The sequence below is a fragment of the Spermophilus citellus genome, assembly GCF_964194105.1.
Source record: "Spermophilus citellus genome assembly, chromosome: 6".
NCBI classification, from domain to species: Eukaryota; Metazoa; Chordata; class Mammalia; order Rodentia; family Sciuridae; genus Spermophilus; species Spermophilus citellus.
The window spans coordinates 27,711,642-27,737,422 of NC_138187.1; the positions used below are offsets into that span (position 1 = coordinate 27,711,642).

Below are 25,781 nucleotides of genomic sequence, written 5' to 3' on the forward strand. Positions count from 1 at the left end.
AAAAACAAACCAATTTAAAAAAACAGTTGAAGTGTGTGTGTGTGTGTGTGTGTGTGTGTGTGTGAATGATGCTGGGGATGGAACCCAGGGCCCCACCTGGGCCAGAAAAGGGAGCCACACTCCTAAGTTCTGGACAGACATACACCGTGAGCACAGTGGTCACTGTTATCTTAATCCACCAAGACCAGGGGCCATGGGTTATGCCATACAAGGTCTCTCAAGAGACCAGTCTTTCCCTAACCCCCTGACCCACGCAAGTAGCCACTTCCAGCAGGGCAGGGCATCACCTGGGCTTACCCAGCACCCGCTTCTTCCCTTGATCCTTTTTCTTTTGCAGGCTGGGGATGGACCAGGGCCTCACTCATGGTACCGGGCTGTACCCTGATCCTGGGTCCCTGTTTTGCCTCCCCGTTTTTGACACCTGCAGACAGTCCTCTAGAGATTCCTGAACCCACCCCCATCCCCACCCCCACCCTGCAGTCCTCCCACCCTGGCTGGGCCACTGCCACTGCCCCTACTCCGGGGGGCACCTCCGCCCTGCCCGCCCCCCCAGCCTTCCTCTCCCAGGGGCCCCCTCACTCCTCTCAGAGCGGCTCTGCCCCTGGCCCCAGCACACGGCAAGGAGGCCCCGGTGGGGAGCACAGATTTTATTGTTTCGTTCTGGGTTTCGTTGCTTCCACGTCCTGGTTCCCCGGGGAGGCGAGCATCCGCCTCCCTCAGTCGCCCATGGGCAGAGCGACCATTTTCCAGGTTCAAAGTGCACTGAGAGCGCTTCACAGTTTTAACACTTCCTAGATGCTCAACTGAGGCAAAGCGACAAAATGGCCCTCCCACCCCGCCCGCCAAAAAAATAAACCCCAAGCCCCCAGCAGCTGCTGCTGCAGCCGTATGAAAAAATAATACAAACTCTTCTTAAAAAATAGATTACACAGAAAGAACCCAGAGGACAGAGGGGCACGAGGAGGGGCAGGGACTCCTCCAGCTACTGGCAGGGAGCACGGGAGGGGGCGCTGAGATGATCCTGGGGGCGGGGCTGCTGGTGGACACCTGCCTCTCGATGGATCGCCACTCCTGCCCAGGGCCAGCTCCCCCCATCAGCCCTGACCCAGGCACCATGGTGCCCTCTCCCTCAAGGGACCCCTCTTCACCCTGAGGCCTGGTACCTGCTTCTCACTAAAGTGGCTTCGATAAAGAAAGGAAAGAGACCCAAACCAAGAGCAAGGCCTGCTGCTGCCTGGCCATGGGCGGGCCCTGGGTCAGGCCTCGCTCTGTTTGGGGGTCTGGATAATTATCAACGCCTGCCGCTACCTAGACACCCCCGGGGGATAACGGGCCCCAGACTCCCATCTGGCTCCTGGGAACGTGGTCTCCCCCTTGACCCATTCCCTCCTCCTTGCCTGGCCATTATGGGGCATCTTCAGAAGCTGCCCCCAGCCCAGCCTGGCTCAGGAGCTGCGGGCAGATGCAGGGTGCGGACGTCTTGGGCGGTGCGTGGGGTGGGCACAGCCCTCCTGGGGCCCCCAGCTCATGCAGGAGTGTGTGGGGGCGGCCCCACCAAGACTAGAGGTAAGGCAGGGTGGTGTGACCGCATGTGGGCAACTGGGCAGCACTGGGGCAGTCCGTGGGGGAGAAGGCAAGTTGGGGCCTGGCTCTGGGGAGGGGTCTGGGCACCCGCGGCCCTGGCCGAGGGCTCCATGCCTTGGCCACCTCCTGCAGAGGAACCTGGTGAGGGCGGATTCTCTGGAGGTGGGGCGGGGCAGCTGGGGGGCAGGGCTCAGTCGGGGACCTCAGGGTGGGCGGGCAGTCCGCTCTCACCACGCCGGTAGGTCTCCCAGAAGCCCCTATCCAGCTGTTCCAGCTGTGGGCCCAAGGGCAGGTGGCCAGCCAGATGCATGCGGAGGGTCTCCAGCCAATGTTCCAGCTTTACGAAGCAGGGCCTGGGGTGACAGGTGGGTGGGTGTCGGGTCTGGCTCTCCTGGGGATCAGCCTCACCTGCAAGGATGCCCCAGGCCAAGGCCCCCAACTCACCTCTTCTCAGGGTCCAAATCGCAGCAGCGCACAGTAATAGGGAAGAAGCTTGGGGGGCAGTTTGGGGGGCAGTAGCGGTCCAGGAAGCCGCGCACGTTGAGGCCAAAGTCCATGGTGCGGGGCAGGTAGTCGGGGTCTGCGTTCACCCGCCCGATGATCTGTCCAGCACAAGGCCCCTCAGTTAATTTGGGGCCCCTTAGCCTGGATGGATGTCATCCAGGGGTCTGCAGGCAGGTCACTCAGGCCAAGGCCCAGACTGAACACTGAGCCCATGGGTCAGGCCGTCCCCCTGCTCTGGGCAGCCCTGTGCTCAGGAGTCTGCCAGCCTGCAGCCCAGGAGGGTGGGATGGGGAGGAGCCACCGGGTCTCAGTACCACCACTGCCCACCGCTGGACCTACCTCACACAGGACGATTCCGAAGGAAAACACGTCCACCTTCTCATCATAGCTGCGGCCTGAACAGAGACACTGAGTGAGAGCAGGGCCAGGGGCAGCAGCCACGTGGGCCACAGGCCAATGCTGACAGCCTGCGTGGCACAGGGCTTAGATCCTATGTCCCAGCCCCCCACGTTCCAGGCTCTGCTGGGTCACCTGACCTGCTGCAGGACTCTGGGCAAAGCAGACTCCTGAGGCCCCAGAGGCTACTTTGTTGGGAAAAGGGTCTTGGGCTGGGTTGTCACTCAGTGGTGGACAAAGTGTTTTGTTTTTTTTTAATACAATTTTTTTTTAGGGCTGGGGATGTGGCTCAGAGGTAGCATGCTCGTTTGGCATGTGTGAGGCAGTGGGTTCGATCCTCAGCACCCATAAAAATAAAATAAAGATATTGTGTCCACCTAAAACTAAAAAATGAATATTTTAAAAAATATTTTTTTTAGCTGTCAATGGATTATTTATTTATTTATATGCAGTGTTGAGGCTCGAACCCAGGCCCTCACATGTGCCAAGCAAGCACTCTGCCTCTGAGCCACCGCCCAACCCAATGGGCCATGTGGTCAGCACATGAGGCCCCTGCGTTCTCTGCGGATGTGGTGAAAGTCAGTGGCAGGGGAAGGGCAGGTAAGCCTGGATCATCTATGGGGTCCTAAGTGCCATCACAAGTGCCTTTAAGAGAGACAGGACACAGAACACTTGCAGAGGAGGTGGTGACCATCGGAAGCAGAACAGCAGGGGGAGAAGGTGAGGCCAGGATGCCCCCTAGAGGGGCCTGTGGTGCCAGGTCTGGGACTCGCCTCCACTGTGTGGATAGTATTTTCCCTGGTACGGTGGAAACCACTGACCACCCGCCAGCCCTTTTTATTCAATTCTGAAACAGGGTCTCACTAAATCACACAGACTGGCCTCAAGTGTGACACCCTCCTGTCTCTGCCCCTTGACTTGCTGGGACTACAAGTGGGCGCCACCATGCCTGACCAACTGTGTTAAGTCACCAAGTCTGTAATACTTTTATTATGGTGACCTCATGAAATGGACATAGACTTGCTGAGCCTCAGTTTCCTTGTTTGTCAAATGGGAATATCATCGGCCACTTGTCAAAACCTTCAGGGTGGCTACTCAGTGAACGCCAACCAGTTGGCAGTGGTTTACAAACCGCGTAGAATCCTCACTCTGTCCCTGAAGACAAGGGCTGTTTAGACTAGCTGTCACCTGGGGGCGACACTAATTGTATCCATCTGGTCAGTGCTGGTGCTGGCTGACCCTGGGTCTGCCTATCCTGAACCTGTGTGTCACCTGTTTGGGGAAGGGCCTTATGACCTGGACATACCCAGGAGGGACCTTGTCGTCTGGGCATACACAGGACCACGCGGCAGGAACAGCAGAGCTGGGGAGTGAGGGGGCCAGCACCCTGGGGCTCTGCGGGTGGCATCAGGGTCCCCTGTGTTTTTTTTTGTTTGTTTGTTTGTTTTTTGTAGTGCCAGGGATGGAGCAGGGCCTGTGCGACCTAGGCAAGCGCTCTACCACTGAGACTGTCCCCAGCCCCGGGATTAGGGTCGAGATGGAGTGATGATCCTGGATTAGCGGGTGGCTCAGAGTAGTCACCAGGGTCCTCATCAGAGGGAGGGGGAGGGTTGGGGTCAGGGACGGGGAGGTGAACACAAGAGGCTGCTGGCCCGAGGTGGAGGCAGGGCCCTGAGCTGAGGACAGAAAAAGTAGGCAACAGGGCCTCTGGCAGAGCTCGCAGGAGGACTGGCCTGCTGGTCCAGAGAAGCCCTGGCTGGACTTCTGACCTGCGGGCTGCTGGGTGATGTGTTACCTGAGCTACCAAGACTGGCAGCAACAGGAAACGCACCCAGGACCCAGGAGGTGGCGTGACGGGCGGGCCACTCACCGTTGATCATCTCGGGCGCCATCCAGTAGGGGTTGCCCACCACAGTGTAGCGCTTCTTGCGGTCGGGCTTCTTGAGGCTCCGCAGGTCCTCAGGCTGGGTCTTCTCATCCACCATGAGCCGCGCCAGCCCGAAGTCGGCCACCACCACATTGTTGTTCTGGGGAGACAAGCAGGGTCACCAGTGCTGGACACCTTCTGGCCCTGCTGGCCCAGCCCGCACCTCTCTGAAGCCTGCAGAGGGAGCCTAGGTTTGGGTGCGGCTTCCTGAACTCTGAGTGAGCGTCTGCTGCCTTAAGCCGTCCCTCTGGGGCCCTGTGTGTCAGCCTGGGAAGCGAATATGCCTCCTCCTGGATGCCCTCACTCCCTCTCTGTCCCCTGACCACCAGCCTGTGGACCCTGGGCACCCTGCCTCTACCCCCACTTACAAGCACCCTCCTCCTCAGGGAAGCTGCTGACCTCCCAGCCCCCACCCGTGTGGCCTGCTGCAGCCTGTGGCCACCCTGCTGACCTCCTAGCCGCCCCCTGCTGCAGCCTGTGGCCACCCTGCTGTGGGCTGCACTTGGTGATCACCTGTCCTGGTCACTAACAGCTCAGGAGGCCAAGATTTCCTCCTCTGTTACTAGACTCTCCCAAGAAGCCATTATGCTGACTACTGAGCCAGGCTGCCCGCCTCCTGCCCTTGGGCTGCTTCCCCACCTCCCACTTCAAAGGGTAGCACAGGTGACCCAAGGACCTCTGCTGAGGGAAAGCCCTGAGGCTGGAGCCCAGAGTGTGTCCCTACATGCCCAGCCACTGGCTGCAGCTGCTCACCTCGCGGACCAGGCAGTTGTGAGAGTTGAGGTCTCGGTGGATGATGTTCATGGAGTGGAGGTAGGCCTGGGGGACACAGGTGTCAGGAGGGGCGTGCAGGGCCCCGGGCTCCCACCCCACCCCAATCCGGCCATCCAGGGGTCTTCCCACTCTGTTTGGTCTGCTTTGCCCCCTTCCAAAGCCTCCCCATGGGGCCTGTTTCCAGATTCCTCAGGGTCAGTTTCCAGCATGGAGGTCAATAGCCACTTACCATCCCCGACGCGATGTCCTTGGCAAAGCTCACCCTCTGAGTCCATGGATACTGGCTGTCCTGGGGATCGGGGAGAACAGCTGGGATGTGAGAGTCACGGGGGCCAGTGTCCTGGAGACTGACGGCCCCATCTCTCCTGCACCCACAACTGTCTCTTTCGAAAGGGGACATTTCCTTTACAGAAGTGACTTCAAACCCTCGGGGGGCTGCTCCTCTGAGGAGGAAGACCTCGAGCCCCCTCCCCCGGCATCAGCAGTGGGCTGACCTCGGCCCCTGGCTGCTGGTTCTGGCAAGTCCTTAAGATGACACGGTGGCTGCGCAGAAGCCGCATGGGTCCCCCCCCCCCAGGTCCCACCATCCTAGATGACTCCTAACACTAATCACCCCTAAATGCCACACGAGGAGTTGTTCTACACAGTAAACCCAATCCTTCCAAGTTTTAAAGAATTTGAACCTGTTTTGTAGATGGAGCTAGAAGGGCCTGTGATGGTCACCCTCGATCAGCACCGAGCCACTCTGGGAGACCAGGGCTTGGCCCTGCTGTGGGCAGGGCCCAGATCTGGACTGTCCCCCGTAGGCCCACAGGTGAAAGGCCTGGCACTGGGCGGTGGTGGAACTTCAGAGAGGCTGGGCCTTGTGACAGGTCCTTAGGTCACTGAGACATGCCCTTGCGGGGTCTGTGGGCCCTCGGCCTCTGCCTCTTTCTCTTTTGATTTCTGGCCACGAGGCAAGTGGCTTTGCTCTACCAAGAGCTCCCACCAAGATGTGCCACCTTGCCACCACCCAAAGCAGTGGGGACAGCCAGTCATGAAGTGGTAGCTCCAAATCTGCAAAGCCCAGATAACCCTTTTCTCCTTTATAAAGTGATGATCTCAGGGACTTTGTTACATTCATGGAAGAATGGCTAATCCAGGTCTTGGATCACACACACAGACCACTCACCCCCGGCCATCCCCTAGGAGGGCTCCAGAGGAAGTGTTGGAGTACCTGGGCGCGTCAGTGTGAGCGGCAAGGCTGGGAAACCTCCCTGGTATCTCTAAAGCCCACCTGACTACAGCACATCCCGGGGGACTCCCACATAGCAGGCTCCTGGGGCCACACTTTGGGAAATGCCAGGTAAACTGAGGTAATGAGACGACAGAAGCTGGAGAAGGGACAAGATCTCGTGGTCTCAGGGTACTGCTGAAAGGGCCTAGAAGGCAGGACGGGTCACCGGGGTGCTGGCCAACAAGAAACCAAGAGTGCCAGATGGCTTCCCTCCAGTGCTTCATTTCATTTTTTGGTCCCAGGGATTGAACCCAGGGGCACTTAACCACTGAGCCACCTCCCGGTCCTCTTTATATTTTATTTAGAGACAGGGTCTCACGGAGTTGCTTAAGGCCTCTCTAGGTTGCTGAGGCTGGCTCTGAACCCTTCATCCTCCTCCTTGGCCTCCCAAGTTGCAGGGATCACAGGCTTTGCCACTGCACCCGGCCCAACACCTCATTTCTAAAGATGAATTGGAAACTATCCGAATCCTTAAAGAAAGTTCTGAATTGTGCGAAATGGTTAAGTGATGAGAAGCAGAGCAAAGGCCCCAGGACTGGTAATGGAGGCTGCCGCTCCCTGGGTGGCTCCTGAGGCCTGCGGCCAGCTGTTCCAGGACAGCCTGGGTGACCCCTGGGGAAGGTGCCACCCTCCCGGGGCTCCAGCTTTAGTTGGAACTGGTTGCTCCCTTGCTTGGTTTGAAATCAGGGCTTAAAGGGTCTTGAGGCCCCCACAGCCATCACCCCCTGAATAGATGAGGCTGAGGCCCAGAGGGAGCTGCTTTGGTCACGGGAGGGGTGGCAGGTGGGGCTCTGCCCGGCACCGTATCCCCAAACACACAAACACACCACACACACACACACACACACACACACTTTTTTTTTCAGTACTGAAGACTGAACCAAACCCAGGGGAGCCTCACCACTGGGCTACATCCCTATCCCATTTTGACTTTGAGACAGGGCCTTGCTAAGTTGCTCAGGCTGGCCTTGAACTCAAGATCCTCCTGCCTCAGCCTCCAGAGCTGTGGCGGTTCCAGGCCACCACACCGTTACTCACCATGCTCTTGATGATGCCCCGCAGGGTGCCGCCCTTGATATACTCGGTGATGAAGTTCAGCCTCTTGTCCTTGTACAGCACCCCGATGAACTTGAGCACGTTGGGATGCTCTAGGCATCTCATGACCTTCACCTGAAGGGTATAAACAGGCTGGGTCCTCCCCTCCTGCCCCCAACACCCCAAGGTCCTGGCCCTGGCTGCCCACTGTCTGTGGGGCTGCTCCCCCAGGAGGCCGCCCGCCCCGGGAGGACGCGTCTCCCTTCTCAACGTGTGGACTGAGCCCTGTCCACAGGGAACCCTATGCTGCCCCATCTGGGTGGTGAAGGGGCGGGGACCCGAAGTCTGGCCCTGAGGCACGTGACAGCCCCCCAGAGACCTCCTTGAGAAACGTCCTCTGGGTCTCCTCGTCAAACCGAATCAGCTCCTTCATCACCATCACCTCACCCGTCTCCCGGTGCGTCACCTGTGGGGACACCAGACAGGACTGCAGTACCCGCCTTGAAGGAGGCGCCACAGCCACCCAGGAATGCCAGGCAGATGTACAGATGGCGTCACATTCTTTGCACAGCCCAGGGGATGCTCCCAGACACCCAAGGGTGTCCTAGCAGGGCCCAAGGCTCCTGGCTGGCAGGAAAGGAGGGCGCTGAGCCTGGGTGAGGAGGTCAGTGGTAGCTTGGTCAGGAACTCCTGCCTGGCCAGGAGATGGGGACAGGGTAGGTCCTGAGAAGCCCAGCCTACATCTTTTGTATAGTCCTGACCCTTCCAGTCAGGTCATAGCCAGGTGACACCAGAACTAGGCTCAGTCCTTGCTCAGGGAGACTGTAAAGGGGTCCCTGAGGTCATGATGGGGTGGCACCAAGCTCAGCATGGAGACTCGGGAGGGGACTTAGATCAGTCTGGGCTGGCCTGCCCTCCTACCCCCACCTGGGTCTACCTTAGAAGGTCCCTGTCCCTCCCCAGCCCAAAGAGGCCAAGGCCAAGGAGAGAGCCCTGGCCCAAGAGCCTAGAGGCCAGACATGGTGGCCTCCCTGAGGCACTGGTGGGAAACGAGAGGGCTGTCCCCTCCCCCTGTACCTTGATGGCCTGGCCAAAGCAGCCCTTGCCCAGCACCTCCCCATGGATGAGGTCTGATGGCCGGAAGATGCGATGTGGCCGGCAGACCACCCGGAGGGATTCGGAGCGACCCAGGTCCTTGCGCTGGGAGGCCGGCGAGGCCAGCGAGCCAGCACCTGGGGACGTGTCGATGCTGCAGCTTCTCCTATGGAGGCACACGGTGCCCAGTGTCACAGGAAGGGCCCTGGCTGGGACCCTGCCCCTGCCCCTGCCCGCTAGGCCCCATCCTGGCTGGGTCGTGTGGTGCTCCATGCTACGGGCGGGTGGCACACCTCGGCCTTCGCAGGGCAGTACCCAGTCCCCACTCCTGCTCTCCTGTCTGAGGTCCACTGTCTCACAGGTGCCTTAGATGAATGTCTATCCTTGGCCTTGACACCTGTCTAGGGTGCCCATGACCCTGGAACAAGCAGCCCACAGGTGGCCCAGGCTCTGGAGGGTGCAGGTGACAGGGGAGTGTGTGCCTTCAGCAGCGTGACCTCCTAGGGCAAGGCTACCCACGGCGGCCTCCCTGAAGGTCTCCGTCAGCGTCCTGAGCAGTGAGCGGGGGGAGGCCAGGCTGCCTCCTCCCACCTGCCCAGGTCAAGATACCGACCCTTGGCACCTGCTGCCTGGACCACTCAAGGGCCTACCAGCTGTCCCTGGTCTCGAGTGTCCCCACCCCAGTCCCTCCCGCGTGGTGGGCCAAAGTGGTCTTCATGAAACACATCACACTGCTGCCACATCCTTCAGTGGGAGCCCTACCATGTAGGGACAAGGTCCAAAGACCCCGCCATGCCTCACACCGCCGGAGCCCACCACCCAGTCACCCCACGAGCCGGAAGCAGCGCCTGCTCCCTTCTCCTCCTCCCCACACCCCCAGGCTGAGCTGACTTCTCCGTCAGGCTGAGCTGACTTCTCCGTCAGACGGAGCCAGTGGAGGCAGGGACCAGGTCCCAGTGTCCCAAGGCTTGGTGCCAGCGCCAGTATCCTCCCAAGCCAACCAGGCTGACTTACAGGACAGGTTTCTGCCGGGCAGAGCTGCCCACCTCTCCGCTGGGCACGTGCATCGGGGAGCCCAGGGGGCTGGGCTCGGGCCCTGGCCCATGGCCTAGCGGGTCGTGGGGGTCATGCTCAAGGGTCAGCTGCAGCAGGCGACTGGTTTCCTGTATCAGCAGGTCGATCTGGGGAGGGGACATGGACAGCTGAGGCCGCTGCGGTGGCGGTGGAGGGGCTCGGGCCCAAGGCTCTGCCCCAACCCCACCCTGGTCTCAGGACCTACCTCGTCCAGGGGCACGTTCCGGATGGGTGTGCCGTTGATCTCCAGGATCCTGTCTCCCACGTGGATGGAATTCTTCACATCTGGGCTCATGCAGCCTGGGTCCACTCTGCGACACAGCAATGGCCCCATCAGTTCCCACCTGCCCCTGGAACCCCAGCAGGAAACCATGGCCAGGGAGACCATCAGAGGTTGGGGGCAAAAGGTTCTATCTCGCGGACAGGAAGGTGGCAATTCTCCAGGATGTCACTGGCGGGTGGGACGAGTTCCGTAATGGATGATGGGTGTCTGCCACGGGAGTGGCAGTGGGGAAGGGTGGCCCACTGCAGATGTCTGCCCCCCTGGGACAGAGCTTTCCTCCAGATGCCTGGCATGCCTGGGGCTGACAAGGGTCCCGAGCGGGGTCCTAGGGTCTGGATCCACTGGCTTTCTACCTAAAGCCCGGGACTCATCCAGCAAGAGGAAGCTCCCTTTCTCCTGAATTGGCAGAGGGGCTAAGAGCCCACCCTGAGCCTCGGGTGCAGGGTTATGGGCATGAAGCATGCAGAGGACCACCGGCTAACTCAGGGGACGGCCAACTTGCGGCATTTCCTCACTTTTTTTAAACTCTGGTTTTAACTGGTTTTGGTTTTCATTTCATCTCATAAGTTTTTGAAAAATGTTCTGTTTCTCTCCTAGCCCTTTATGGATGCATACTTATGTATGTAAGGTACAGGGAACTGAATCCAGAGATGCCCTACTACTGAGCTACATTTCCAAACCTTTTTATTTTTTTATTTTTGAGGTAAGGTCTCGCTAAATTGCTGAGGCTGGCCTGGAACTTGTGATCCTCCTGTCTCAGCCTCCAGAGTCACTGGGATTATAGGTGTGCATCACCGAACCAGCTTCGAATGAAGATAATCTTAAAAATGTTCCTTAAAAAAATGCTCCTTAGGGCTGGAGATTGTAGCTCAGCACGTGACTTCAACCCCCAGTATTGTAAAATGCAAAACAACAAAGGAAACCAAAAATCCCACAGTGTGGCCAGCGCCTGGCCCTTGGGCAACTGGGAAGCTTCAGGAGGGAGCTCTCTGCAGAGAAGGCTGGGAAACTGGGGTTTCACCGCCCAGGGGTCAGGCAGGGAGGGCGGCCTCCGGGGCCCTCTCCTCAGAGGCCTGGGTCTGGGCCAGCTGTGTAGGGAGGAGACGCCACCTGCCCAGGATCACCTTCCCCAGCACCTCTCTCGATGCTCCCCGTGCCCAGCTGCGGTGCCTGGTGGGTACGGGAGACTCCTGCACTGAACCAGGCAGATGCTGCTCTTAGTTCCCATGCCTGGGAGTGGGGATGTTCAAAATCCTGCTCAATGTGCCAGTGAAGGCTCTGAGGGCACCATTTAGGTGGACCTTGCCCCAGTTTGGATGTGGTGCTGGAAGCGTGGTCCCCCATGTGATGGCACTGAGGTGGTGGCTCTTTAAGGGGTGGGGCCTAATGGAAGATAATCTGGTCACTGGCAGGACATCCTCAGCAGGGGCTGATGGCAGTCTCCAGGATGGGGTGAGCTCTAGCCAAAGCAGAGCAATGGCCCCTTCTGCCTGTGGCCATTTCCCTTTCTGCTGTCCGCCATGTTGTAATATAGTCAGGGAGGCCCTCACCAGAGGTGGTGCCATGCTGTTTGGATTTTCCAGTCACCTGAACGGAGAGCTAACACCCTTTCTTTATAAAGTATCCTACCTCCTACGCTGTGTTATAGCTACACAAAACAATCAGACCAACCCCAAAGTCCAGACAGTGGTGACACCTGCTCAAAGTCACAAGGTATATCAGCACCTGGGCTGGATTTCTACCCTGTTCTTGCATCTCAGAGATCTTTCCTACATTATCTTTAGGGACAATCTCTAATATCCCATCATGGCTGTTTTCTTTTACTGCTGCTGTAATTTGGATGTTGAATGTCCCCCACAGGCCGGTGTTAAATGCCTGGTCCCTAGCTTGACACTCTTGGGAGACAATAGAAACTTCAGGAGATGGGGTCTACTTGGGGTATGCCCTTGAAGGAACTGTGGGACCCCAGGCTCTTCCTCTTTGGCTTCCTAGCCATGAGGTGAACAGGTGGTTCTGCCACATGGTTTCCACCACGGCCGTGGGGCATGCTCATCAGAGGCCCAAAACAATGTGTCCAACTGATCTTGGATCTAGACCTCCAACCACATGAGCCAAAATAACCTTTTTCTCTTTATAATCATCTCAAGTATTTCATTATAGTGACTGAAAACTGGCTATCACATACCTTTTATTTTATCCAGGTTTTTTTTTTTGGTACTGGGGTCTGAACCCAGGGATGCTTTGCCACTGAGCCACACCTCCAGCTTTTTATTTTTATTTTGAGACAGGGTCTCACTAAGTTGCTTAGGGCCTTGCTAAACTGCACAGGCTGGACTCAGCTCCCAAGTTGATGTGATCATAGGCATGCGCCACTGTACCCGGCCGTTGCCAGATACTTTCATAAAGTAGACAGAAAAACCCTAAGTTGATGGTTACTTGTGCTTAGTGCACAAAACAAAAACAAAAACAAAAACAAAAACAAAAAAACATCATTTCACTGATTTTGGGCTTCCATGGTCTCTGTCGAGAAATAAGCTGTTGATCTCACTGTCCTTTCTTTGAAAGTAATTGTTCTTCTTTCCGGGTCCACTCAGGTCTTTTCTTCTGCCTCTGAAGTACAGTTTCACTCAAGGGGCTCAGGGGTGGATTTCTTCTGCTGTTTGGGATTTATTGGGCTCAAGTCTGTGGGTTGACTTTTTTAATCAGTTCTGGGAAGTTTTTAGCCACTATATCTTCAAATATTTCCTGTCTCCCACTCTCCCCTTCTGGACTTCAAGCTGATCACGGGACGCCCTCACCCCGTCCTGAGTATCTGCACCTCTCTCGCACGGTGCTCACCGTTTTATCTATTCTTTCCTCAGAGACTCTAAGCCCTACTGTGCTATTAAACCCTGGCCAGGAGACTTTCATCTGATAATCACACATCTCATTTCTAGGGATTCCATTTGGTTCTCTTCCAAGTATATGTGCTCCACGTACAGGATTCTGAGAACATATGGAGCCTGTTTGTTCTTCACCATCCCTGCTAACCCAGTATCTGGGGCTCTGGGGCTCTAGCTGCCAGCCTCCTGGTATCCCTGCTGCCTTCTGCACAGGAAGCCTTGCTTCCTCATGTGCTTGGTGGCTTCCCGCTGTGCATGCCAGGCAAGGGCTCCGCTCCTGAGCTCTGCCTGTCGCCCTTAGATTTCCCATCTAGGGGACTTCACTGAAGCCTGGAGATGGGTCCTCTGGAAGGAGACCTGATTGTCAGTTCCTGGGTACACTACCAATGAGGGTCATTTGAAGCTAAACTTTTACAATTTTGCCTTGACCTTTTTTTGGGGAGTGTAGGGATGATGGGGATTAAATACAGGATTTTTTTTTTTTTTTTTTGGTACCGGGGATTAAACCCAGGGGTGCTTAACCACTGAGCCACATCCCCAGCTCTTTTTATATTTTATTTAGATACAGTGTCTCACTAAGTTGCTTATGGCCTCACTAAGGCTGGCTTTGAACTTGTGGTCCTAGGCATGAGCCACCGCGCCTGGTGAAAATGTTTTCTGTTATGTTCCATCTGCAATGGTTTCCAGGCATAACCACACCAGGTGCCTGCTGTGCCAGGCAGTCAGAGCCAGGCCACCAACATTCATGCAATCTCCAGTCCAAAGTCTGCCACCCACCACATGAATGGCCAAACTGTACCCCCTGCAGCCAGAGTAGCTAGCCACTCACCCCTGGACGCGGACAGTGTGGGAGTGCTCTGCACCACAGCCTGGAGGGCCGTGGGGTGGGTCGATGGAGACGGAGAGACCACGTTTGCCATGAGCAGAGGCTGGGATGGACACCAGGGTGACTGTGTGGGGCAGGTGGGAGCCAGGGGAGTCGGGCAGGATCTGCTCGATGACCGGGGTCACCACAGTCTGGTAGTAGCAGTGCCCACTGCAAAATATGCCCGCGGTGGGACCCAAAGAGGAGAAAGAAAAGAATGTCAATGTCCTCATTAGCATCACCACCCACTGTGGTCCCCGCCCTGGGCTCTGTGCTCTTCCCCTTCCAGCTGACTGGTGGGACCAGGAACCAGAACTGAGCATGCCCAGCGCCCTGGCCCTCTCTGTGGCTTAGTCATCTGGGCTGTCTAGTCCCAGCAATGCTGCCAGATGTCCAGGACAAAGGCTGGGGTGCATCCTGTGCAGCAGGAGGTCTGGGGGGAGGCCTGCTGTTCTCTAATGCAGCTTTATCGCTGTTGCTGAGAAGGAATCTGTCTGGTCTTTGTCCCTGCTTCCTGGGAGAGACTCTCACTCCCAGAACAGGAGTGAATTGTTATCTATGGCCCCTCAGACTTTAAGCTGGAGTTTATGCTAATGAGAAGACTCAGAGCTGGGGCTGGTCACTGGAAGGGCCTACCAACTGGGGGACAGAAGGGCTGGGGCTTCCAGCCAGCCTGCTTTCAAGGAGGGGCTGGAGACTGAGCTTAATCATGTGGCCAACCAATCACGAGGGAGGAATGAAGCCCAGTAAGATCCCTGGATGCTGATGCCCTGTGAAGCCTTGGCAGCGAGCACCAGGCTTCGGGGAGGTGCCTTGTGTGCTAAGGTCCCAGTTACAGTCCTCGTGATAAAACTGGAGCCCTGCGCCTCGCGCCTTCCAGGGCGCCACGTCTTTCATCAAACCATCCAGCTTGACGGGGTTGCGGGGCCCTGCATTTGGAGCCAGACGGACAGAGGTGCAAGTGCCCAGGGACCCCTGGATGTTCAGATGGTGCCTGAGGGGAGGGCAGTCTCGCTAGGGACTGTCCTTAGCTTTTGAGGTCTGGGCCACTCCTGGTGACTGCAGACCACGCGAGGGAGGGACCTCTCTCCTATGGCTGCTGTCTCAGGCATTTCTGGGGGGACTTGCCCCCTCAAACCTGGCCACATGGAAAGACAGGCCCAGGTGTGGAAAGCCAGCATCCTGGCAGCCTGTGATGCGGGGCCCCGGGTGCAGAGAGGGGCCGGGACACTCACCAGTACAGCTTGGAGTGCTCCACCAACGTGTAGGTGTCCCCGTCGCCGATGAAGGTCCCACACGTGAGGCAGATGAAGCACTCAGGGTGGTACTTCAGCTCCCCAGCCACCTGGCGGAGGGGTGGGGACAACCCAGCTGAGCCGCTGGACCCAGCCTCCGGCCCCCTCCGCTCTCTCCACGTGGCCTCTCCTCAGAAGGGCAGCCCTGAGCACATCGCAGGGACTCGAGCACAGTGTGGGCCACACAGATAGGGGCTGAGGGACACGGCAGTCAGGCTCAGCAAGCACAAGGGGCTCAGAGAAGCAGCAAGAGGAAAAAAAGGAGATGATGGGAGAGCTGGAGCAGCAAGGCTCCAGGCGCAGCGTGTGGCACAGAGGGGCGGGGGGTGTGCGCAGGGTGCTCACCATGACCAGCCCTTTGGTGATGTGCTCCGAGCACCCGTGGCAGGACTCGCCGTAGCGGGCCCAGTAGTCCTTCTTGCAGAAGAGCTGCCCATCCTTCTCGTAGTACTGGTGCGAGAGGGAGGCACCACATTCACAACACCTGTGGGGAGAGGGTGGGCTGAGTCACCAGCGCCCGCGCCCTGCTTCCCACACACCTGGGCCTAGCCAATGGCAGGAGCCTCTGGAAGAATAGCAAAATATGTGTCCTCTGGACAGAAGCAGCCGGTGCTTGACACAGGGCTTGGCAGACATGACGCGGTCCCCCTTGAGCTCCTCCTCCACACCTCACGCAGTGCACAGCCACGCAGTCTTGCACACAGGGCCAGGCCTGGCAGCTGGCTGGAGCGGTAAGGGACACTTCTCATCTAGGCTTTGTCATGCAAAGAGGAGGGTCCACAAGGAAGGTGACTTGTTCTTGGTTGCCAGCCAGGTGGAGGACACGGGGATGGACCAGTGGGCTCCTCCCTGCCCCACCTGGCCCTCAGCGCTGGAGGCTTGCAGAGCACTAGCATCTCGGCTCCTTTGGTTCAACTCCTCTTACCCTTCCAGGCACCATGAGGCAGGGGTGTCACCTCAACTTAGAGAAGAGGCGGAGTGCAGGGGGCCATGCTGCCTGGGGTCCCACAAATCTGCTCCCATCTCACCAAGATCCAGGCAGGGACCTGGCTCATGTAGAACAGCTGGGATCTGCCACTCCAGACAAAGGATCTCCTGGCTTCCCAGAGGCCAGTGCCCCACAGGTGCTGCTGGTCAGAAGGGTGCTCGGGCCAGTTCAGTACCTCAGCACCAGTCTCCCTGCCTTTCCTCAGAAAAGTGGTCACACTGCAGTGGGATGCCCAGGTACACTGTGTGGTCAGGGCCAGAGTCCCCTGCCTGGTCACCAGGACTAGCATGGAAACCCTGAGGGTGGGTGGGTAAGGGGTAGATGGAGAGAAGGGGTGCTCCTGTCTCTGGGCGCTGGCCACCGTGCGGGAGCTAGATCTACACACTTGGCTTCTTCCTGCCCAAGCACCCGGGTTGGGGGGGACCAGCAGCCCCGCTGAGCCAGCAGCAAGCTCCCCCAGGGACCTGCAGAGCACGGTCCCACTGGCTCCAGGAGAGTGCGTCCAGACTCCTGCTGTGCATGGGTATGTGTGGCCAGAGTGCCCACCCCACAGGGAACAGGCCAGGGGATCCGGCCAGCTCTGCTGCTGGGTCACATATGGACAGGAGGACCCAGGCTCTGCAGGGTAATAATCCAGGAGAGTGGAGGGCTTGGGCCTGGGTGGGACAGTCCTTTCCCCACGTGGCCAGTGACCCCAGGAGGTGAGCCCTGAGATAGCCAGTGAAACACTGACCCTTTAAGAGGACCCAGCTAGTTCCCCACTGTCTGGCAGTCTGCAGGGAGGGGTGGGGGAAGCACAAAATGTCAGGGTTCAGAAGCACGTGGGTGGGGATGCTCCCAGAAAGGGGACCTGACGCATTAGCTCTGGGGGTGACGGCAGAAGGGTGCAGGATAGAAGCCATGACGGAAGGCCACTGCCCACCCTCCAGGAACACAACCAGGACACCAGAGGCAGGGGCGGGCTCCCGTGGTGGGCGGGCGGAGTCTGGAGATGGGGGCGGAGCCGCGCCTCCCATGGTCCAACCTAACTAGTGGTCTGTGCAGGGGTGGCAGTTCCTGTCCCCAAGGGAAAGCCCCCGCCGGTCAACCGTGACTCGCTTCCTGCCCTTCCACCGACCACTCCAGACTCTGGTCACAGGACCGTCACAGGAGCCTCCCCTGGCTCCCTGGGGCTGGCTGTAGGAAGCAGGGCCTCTCCGTGGGTGGGGACTCTGAGCTGCCCGCCTCCCGAGAGGCGCTACTCTCCTCGGCCAGCCTGCCTGGAAGCTCCTCTGCTGATGGCTGGTGGCTCGCTCATCACCTTCCCAAGGGCTCTGCGAGTGCACCAGGGCTCCCCTCCCGGGTGGTCCCCAAGCAGCCGCACCAGGCACCAGCAGCCCTCTTGGGCCCACCCCTCCGCCTGCACCGGCTAGTTCCCTGGGGTCCCAGGCTGGGCAGCCGCAAAGCTGTCCAAGAGGACACCAGCCCTTCTGGGGTCCCTACCCCCAGCATCCAGAGCCCCCTCTGCCGGCTTCCTGGGCCATACGGCTCATGTGCTGGCTCAGCAGTGGCACTCTGCGCCCTGCAGACCTCTGTGGGTGGAAGGTACCGGAGGGCCCAGCCCCTGTCCAGCCCCTTGCCCCTCAGGCCCACATCCAGCCAGGAGCCAGAAAAGGCAGGCGGAGGGGGCACAGGCTACCTGTCCCCACAGGAGACCTCAAGTGTCAAGTGAAGCAGGGAAGATACTGATGGCTTATGGAGCTGGGGCAGGGCCAGTGAGAGAACTCCTGCAGAGACTTGTGCCTTGGCCCCACTGTGGAGTCCCTTCCCTGACATCGGGGGCAGTGCCAGGCTAGGGCAGGAGAGGAGAGGCAGGGACATGGGAGGTGCCCTGCAGTGAAGAGGCTAGACTGGGAGACAGCAGAAAACTGCAGGGACAGGTATTGAGGGTGTCCCTCCAGGGGACGGACACCAGGGCAGAAGGATGGCTGGAGGGCAGAAGGATGGCTGGAGGCCAGCCTCCTAGGGAGACTGTACCCAAAGGGCCAAAAGCTCTGGGAGCTGCCTGTTCCCCACATGGCGGCCAGCCATGACCAGGGAGTTTCAGTTCTGCCCCACGCTGGCCCAGGTGGGTCTGCCCATGGTTACCTCTGCCAGGAGCCTGGGACAGAACTAGGTGGGAAGCGTCTTTCCACTTACTTAGCCCCTCTGAGGAAGCGGCGTCTTCTCAGGACCGAGGCCAACAGCATCCTTTGGCAGGGGCTCTGGAGGCCTGCAGGAGTGCAGGGCAGCCAGCCCAGAGCTTCCCTATCCTGCTCCAGGGGCTCAGGATTGGAGGCTGCAGAGGGAGGGGCCAGCGTGGCCACACCACATGGGGAGGATACCACAGTGTGGTGTGAAGGTCTTGGTCTGAGACTGCAACAGGAAGCAGCTGAAGTGCCTTCTGCTTAAGCTTTGGTATAGGTGAAGAAGGAGGGTTCTAGGTTTTGACCCCAGGAAGTAGGGTGAAGACGGATGATCTAGGCTCTGACCCCAGGAAGTGGGGGTTAAAGGGGAGGGATCTAGGCTCTGACCCCAGGCAGTGGGGTGAAAAGGGAGGGATCTAGGCTCTGACCGCAAGCAATGGGGGTGAAGAGGGAGGGATCTAGGCTCTGACCCAAGCAGTGGGGTGAAGAGGGAGGGATCTAGGCTCTGACCCAAGCAGTGGGGCAAAGAGGGAGGGATCTAGGTTCTGAGACTAGGCAGTGGGGTGAAGAGGAGGGATCTATGCTCTGACCCCTGGAAGTGGGGGTAAAGGGGGAGGGATCTATGCTCTGACCCCAGGCAGTGGGGGTGAAGAGGGAGGGATCTAGGCTCTGACCCAGACAGTGGGGTGAAGAGGGAGGGATCTAGGCTCTGACCCCAAGCAATGGGGGTGAAGGGGGAGGGATCTAGGCTTTGACCCCAAGCAATGGGGGTGAAGGGGGAGGGATCTAGGCTCTGAGTCTAGGCAGTGGGGTGAAGAGGGAGGGATCTAGGCTGACCCCAGGCAGTGGGGAAAAGGGGGAGGGATATAGGCTTTGAGTCTAGGCAGTGGGTGAAGAGGGAGGGATCTAGGCTCTGACCTGACCATTCTGCCCTTATTCCTGCACATCTGGAGAAAGGTAGCTTGTATCCTCCTTGGCCTCTGCCTAGACAAAGGTACTGAGGGCTTGCGCCTCTCTGGTGACAGGGACAAGCTCAAAAGCAGCTGCCTCTTCCGGTACTGCCCCCAAGGGAGCAGAAGTCAACTTCCCATGGACAGTTTGTCCCTGCACAGAAGGTTCCCTGAAGGAGAGTCTGCACCCCAGCCAACCCATGGCCAGATGCACTCACCCCTCCTCGCCAGCCAACCTAGCCTCCAGGGAGATCTTGAGCTACAGCAGCCCGAGGGCTCCTGCACTGGAGGCTTCCGCTGGCTGCTGGCTGTGCACAGAAGCAATAGCTGGGCCAAAGGGAAGCCTGGACTACTAGGCCTGGCCATACATCTCCTGGGGTGGGCCCATCAGAAGAGACAAAGGGGCAAACACAGGTGCCACACAGCCCAGTCCTAGTGCCAGGTCTGCAGCAAGCCTCCCACTGCTCAGAGGGTGTGACACTCTTCTCATGTAGCCCTGCTGTCCCACCTGAGGGGACCTGGGACTTCAGTGCACTCAAGGGCACAGGCCATGGGGTTCAAATAAGATGCAGGGCCAATGGCCCCTTTAACAGGCTTCCCCCAAAACATCCCCTAGGCATGGCTGACTCCACTCCAGCACACCAGTATCTCGGCTGATGCCCGACGTGCCAAGCACACGGCACCCACCACAGATTCTGCATGCAGTCCTCTGTGGGTCCCGGGATCCCCACGGCTGCTCCCTTGCTTCCTTTGACGCTCCACATAAACCACCCAGAGCGCTGTCTCCGCAGCACCTGACAGCATCTGTTTAGGGCCTGGCTCACCTACCAAGGCAGGGACCTGTGCTCTGGGAGGGACAGGGCAGGCTCTGCAGCCAGGCCACCCGGGTTGAGTCTGGACTCTGGCCTGCTCCCAGGGAGTCCCTGAGCACACAGCTGAGCTCCGGGCCTGCTCCTCATCTGTCAAGCTGCTTCAACAGACAGCACTCACTTCACGGGCTGCTGGGGGGCCGGTATAGAGCAGGGGCTCTGTCACCATTGGTGAGTGACTGGCTTGGATCCAGGGGTACCACTTGGAAAGGCACTGCAGAGGGGTCCTGGAAGGTGGGGTATGGCAATCACAGTCACAGAGGAGCTGGCTGGGGGCTGCAGGGCTGTCACAGCTTATTGCCTGAGCAGCTTAGGGGACAGGGGCCCTGGAACAAAGGTCTCAATGTCACTTATGGGATCACAGCACTGTGACACTTCCAGAGGGAAACCTAGCAGGGTCCAGAGCCTTAGGGATCCTGCTCAGAGCTGTTCTGGCTGCCTGTCAGTCATGTGCCCGGGCAAGCAGTGACCCCTGAGCTACCTTCCACACACTTGGCCTCACCCCTTCACTTTGGCAGTTGGGAGAAACCCACCACTGGGCCAGGAACGCTTCTACACCATGGCTCTTTCTGTGGGCCCTCCCCCACTGTGGGACCCTGTGTCCCTCCACATCAGGGACAACCTGAATATGCCTCTCCCCATGGTCCCTGGCCGGGCCTCACACCTCTCCTGGTGATGCAGGAAGATTGCTCCAAAGCCAGGCACCACGTGCCTCGCCTCTCTTCTTCCCTCCTGCGGCACTGGGGCTGCACCTGGACTCCCTCACATCTCCAGGGCTCCACCTTCCCTCCCATCCCAGGCTCAGGGGCCCCCAAGGTCTTCCCTTGATACCTCTTGGCCCCTACAAAGCCATCCACGTCTCGGCACCGGCTCCGAGGGGCCCATTCCTTCTGGCCTTCCTATCTCCAACTCAGCATGGTCAGGAACTATCATGAGCATCCTGGGACCACCCACTCCCAGGACACAGGTTAGAAAACCACAGACCTGCCACTCATCAGCCCTCCCCCACCCCACCGGCCATCCCTGCTCCAGCTCTAGGGACCCGGAGGGAGCCGGCACAGGTGCGCTCCAGCTCTGGCAGCTCACAGGAGCAAGGTGCTAGCTCCCGCTAACCCTCCACACAAACGGGGCAGATCTGGTACTTCATGTGGTCAACAGTGAGGGAGGAAAATTAAAGCGTGCTTGGTAAAGGGTGGCTAATACCACAAGTCCAGGTGGAGTCTCCCCGATCTGAAATGAGGGGGACCAGAATTGTTTCAGGTTTTGAATTTGTTTGGATTTTGGATACTTGCATATACCTAATGAGGCCTCTTGGGGATAGGACCCAAGTCTAAACACAGCCTTCACTTGTGTTTCACATCCCCTCACGCAGAGCCTGAAGGTCACCGCACAACGTATAGCGGGCATGTGCTCTGACTCCGACCTGACCTGCGAGGTCAGTCGTGATGGAACTTCCCACTTTCCACACCATGTCAGTGCTCACATTTCCGATTTTGGAGCTTTTTTTTTTTTTTTTAATATTTATTTTTTAGTTCTCGGTGGACACAACATCTTTGTTGGTATGTGGTGCTGAGGATCGAACCCGGGCCGCACGCATGCCAGGCGAGCGCGCTACCGCTTGAGCCACATCCCCAGCCCGATTTTGGAGCTTTTTTGATTAAGGACACTTGATCTGTACTTGCAAATATTGTATCTGAACTCTTCTCTACTATCTGTCCTTATCCTAGGTCAGGTGTATGAGCACAGAGCTCTGAACTTTAGTTACAGTTCCTTCCCTGCCAAGTTGCCACCATCTGTCCAGTGGGTCGGCATTCTTCAGCAGCATGTCTGCCCATGCCCCTCCCCAGTGGTCTGCTTATCCCCTTCAAAAGTCCCAGTCACAGTACTCAGTACCCTTCCCAAATCACTCAACTCAGTCTCCTCAAGCCATCCCTGGACTCAGAGTGTTGCTACCAAAATGGCTGTTCCTGCTCTCGGCACTGCCCCACTCCCCGTGTAGGGCCTCCTTCTGAGACGTGATAGGGAACCCAGGGGATACCGCCTGCCTCTCTCTTGGCCTTACCACCAGAGTGGACACTGGATGTTCTCTTCACTGGCTGTGTAACTTTAGGCAAGAGAATTAACTTCTCTGTGTCCCAATTTTCTTCTGGAAGAATGGAAACGACACAATGTCTAACAATGCGTAGTACTAAGAACAGCATGTGGTCCTTGCTCAATGCAAGAAAATGTTAAGATGACTACTTCTTTTTTTGGTGGTACTGGGGATTGAGCCTGGGGCTTCATGAGTGCTAGGAAAGTGTTCTACCACTGACCTGCAGCCACAGCCCTTTTTATTTTATTTTGAGAAATGGTCTCACTAAATTGCCCAGGCTGGCCTTGAACTTGGGATCCTCCTGCCTCAGCCTCCTGAATAGCTGGGATTAAAGGCCACCTATGCCTATACTAGCCTAGGCTTATTCTTTTTTTGGGGTGGGTGGGGTACCAGAAATTGAACCCAGGGGCGTTTAACCACTGAAACACATCCCCAGCTCTTCTGACTTTTTATTTTGAGACAGGGTATCACCATTTTTGCTTAGGGCCTTGCTAAGTTGTTGAGTCTGACCTTTAACTTTCTATCCTCCTGCCTCAGCCTCCTGAGTCACTGGGATTACAGGGGTACAGGTATGCGTCACCATGTCCTATGACCTATTCTTCAAAATTAAAAGAAACCTAAAATAAGCCCCTGGCCATGATGCTCTGACGTGGCTGCACCTCCCTCCCTTGACAGTGCTTCTCCTGATCTCTGATTTGCAGTTGGTGCCAGATCCCCACCTGGAGTCCCTCTGCATGATGCTTTTCCACCCAGGATTCGCACATCCTTGGAGACTTCTGCTGTGGCTCCACAGCTAAATCTCAGCAGTCCTCTGCACCTGGCTGCTCAGGATGATCCTACTGGGTCACTAGGGCACCTTTGGGCTGCCATGTGCTGCTTTGTCCTCTGACACAGCCCTGCCCCCACCGCCCATCTGTCTGGAGGCCAGGGCTGGTCTCACTGGGCTATGCATCTTGACAACCAGCTGGGGCACAGTGACAGTGGCTCAACTCCCCTTAAGGCCTGTCCTGTCCTCTCCCTCCCCTGAAGCAGTGGCAGGACACACTGCCCTCCCCTCCTCCCCAACCCAGGGACCAGCAGGCCTGGTGATACTATCAGCTCTCTGTACCCCACGGGTTCCACACTGTGGATTCAAACAACGTTGGATTGAAAATCTTCAGGAAAAAAAAAATTGCATCTGTACTGCACATGTAGAGATTTCCTTCTCGTCTTTAATCCTTAAACAACATGGTATAACAATTAATTACACAGCATTTATGCTCTATTAGGTATCAGAAGTCATCTAAAGATGATTTAAAGTATACTGCTGAAGTCAGGCATGGTGGCGCATGCCTGGCTGGAGTTCCAGCTACTTGGGGGGCTGAGGTAGGAGGATCATTTAGGTCCATGAACTAGAGGCGAGCATGGGCAGCACAGCAAGACCCCATCAACAACACACACCAATGCACACATATGCATAGGTTAGACTGCAAATACTCTGCCATTTTATAAAAAGGATTTGTATCTGTGGGGGTCCTGGAACCTACACCCTGTAGATGGGGGGGATACAACTGCACTAGCAGGTCTTCCCACCCTCTCCTTAGGGGTCTGAAATGACAAAACAGGAAGTTCTTTAGGGATCTTCTAGTCAAAACGTTTCATTTTACAGAAGGACACTGAGGCCAAGGACTCACTATGTGGTACCTAGGGACAGCACAGGAAGAGTACCAGGTGTCTGCAGGCCTTGTCTAGGGCAAGAACCCCACCCTACCTGAAGCAGTCTGCGTGCCAGTCAGCGTTCAGGGCCTGGAGGTACTGGCCGTCATAGATCCTCTGGCCGCAGCTCGCACACACGGGCAACTCACTTCCTGCAGGGAGGGAAGGGAGTCAGGAACCATTCTCCAAAGGTGCAGCTTGGCACAGGCCCAGCCTGCCCTGCTGACCTCATGCGAACGTGCACAAATCCCAGGGCACAGCACCCAGGCTAAGCAGTCCTTGTGCCAAGCGAGAAGAGAAAGGACAGTGGTCTGAGTCTTGCTGAGCTACTAAGCCTCTCTGGGTCTTAGCACCCCTATCTGTAAACTGAGGAGGAGGATCGGATGTCCACTGTCCAGCAACAACATTCTTTAACTCAGGTTCTGGCAAGGTAAACCAGGAGAAAGCAGTGGGGTTTGGAAATAAGGTGGAGGGTGACAATCTTGTCCCTTTCCTCCCTTGACAGACCAGGAAAAATTGCTTAGAGGCCCTTCAAAGGGCAGCAACTGGACAGGACTGGATTGGTGCATCCTACGCTGGGAGGGGACAAGCAGGAAGCCCAGAGGTGCTGGCTCTAACTGAAGCTTAGCCGTGCCCTGTCTTGACAAGGGGCTGGGGCTGCAGAGCCAGCCACTTGGTATGCTTAGTCATCCCAGGGCCCTGGAGCTAGCAGACCCTATAAGACATCCAGGTTTGCCTCTCCCCATTGTACAGAGGGGGAGACTGAGCTCTGGAGAGGGCAAGGCTTGCCCTATCTTACAATCAGGCTCTAAAGCAATGACCTACTCCTTTTGAGTACCCAGGGACCAAAGGAAGGTGCAATGGTGAGGTGTCCCTGTGCTCCAGGCAGGTGCTCACTGGCCTGGATAAAGACTGGTGGAAACCCCAGGGGAGAATGGAGCTGGCCCATTAGGGCCCAGCTTGCAACTGAATGGATCTATGTGAGGAGTCAGCAAAGGAAACCCAGAGAAGGAGACCCCCGACTCCGTGGGACTGGGATTCTTGGGGGTCTTTGAACCCTAATTGTTGTGCAGCCCTAACCCTTGGGTTCAGCAAAGGGGAAAAGGCTAAAGAGAAGCTAGAAGGCATTCACTCCCCCAGCCAAGATAATGGTAGGCACCTGGTTTGGTGCAGGGGGAGGGGGAGGGGTCCCGCCGTGGCAGTATACAGCCACCAGTTCTCATGAAGCAAATTCCCTCTCTGCCCGTCCAGCTCCCAATCATAAGTACCGGGGACTGACCGCCTGGTCCCCAACTGGACACACTGGGAAACTGAGGCCCAGGGTATTGGCGCCTGGCTCAAGGTCACGGAACCCGGCCGCGCGGGGTGGCGACTGGAACCCGGGGCTGCGGCTCCTCCAGCCGCTCTTTATTCCCTAGGCCGGGTTCGACTCCGGATAAACGGTGGCTCAGGGTGAACGGAGCACGCGGACGGAGGCCGGCGCCGGGTGGGCAGTGCCGGGATGGCGGGCCGCCGGGAAGGGGCACCGCCGGGATGAAAGGGAGGAGGGGCGCTCCGCCAGCGCCGGCGGGAGGGCAGCCCACCCGGGCGAGCGGGGAAGCGGGTGGGAGGCGGCAGGGAGGGGCCTGCGGGCTGGGGAAGGGCGAGCTCATCCCCGGGAGGCAGGGGCGCGGCCTCGCCGCAGACCCGGCCCCCGCGGCGGCCCGGCCGCCCCCTCCCGCGCCCGCGGCTCCGCCAGCGTCCAGGCCCGCGCCCGCCCGCGCCCGCGCCCCGCGCACCTTCCTCTCCCATACGTTCTTCCCTCCAGGTGCAACAAAGTAGCGTCAACCTCATGCACTCGGCGGGGGGCGGGGCCGGCGGGCCGGGACGGGGCGGCCGGGCCCGCGAGCTCGCCCGCCGCCGGCCCGGGGAGGCGGAGGCGGGGAGCGCGGGCCGGGCCTGGAGCTGGGGGCTCGCGGCGCCGCCGCCGCCTCTCGGACACCGGCTGGAGCACCGGCTCCGCGCAGCGGCGGCCGGGGGAGCGCGCGCGGAG

At 58.1% G+C, this 25,781-nt stretch overlaps 1 protein-coding gene across 2 annotated transcripts; it reads right to left on the reverse strand.

The window, feature by feature from the left end:
* Window positions 1-635: 635 nt before the first annotated feature.
* LIMK1 (LIM domain kinase 1) lies at window positions 636-25,767 on the reverse strand. 2 transcript variants are annotated; one of them, XM_081297899.1, is made up of 16 exons: window positions 25,528-25,767; window positions 23,805-23,901; window positions 15,336-15,474; window positions 14,931-15,040; window positions 13,660-13,866; window positions 9,871-9,976; window positions 9,606-9,772; window positions 8,574-8,757; window positions 7,876-7,962; window positions 7,500-7,631; window positions 5,415-5,474; window positions 5,165-5,230; window positions 4,355-4,511; window positions 2,428-2,483; window positions 2,029-2,186; window positions 636-1,937 (listed from the first exon to the last, which is right to left on the reverse strand). In XM_081297899.1, exons 1-16 carry the CDS (start codon window positions 25,580-25,582, stop codon window positions 1,775-1,777), a joined length of 1,944 nt encoding a protein of 647 aa, XP_081154025.1. In that variant the 5' UTR covers window positions 25,583-25,767; the 3' UTR covers window positions 636-1,774. The 2 variants fall into 2 exon arrangements, with proteins under 2 accessions (XP_081154025.1, XP_081154024.1); XM_081297898.1 differs by lacking the exons at window positions 23,805-23,901; window positions 25,528-25,767 and adding an exon at window positions 18,157-18,230.
* Between the last annotated feature and the right edge of the window lie 14 nt (window positions 25,768-25,781).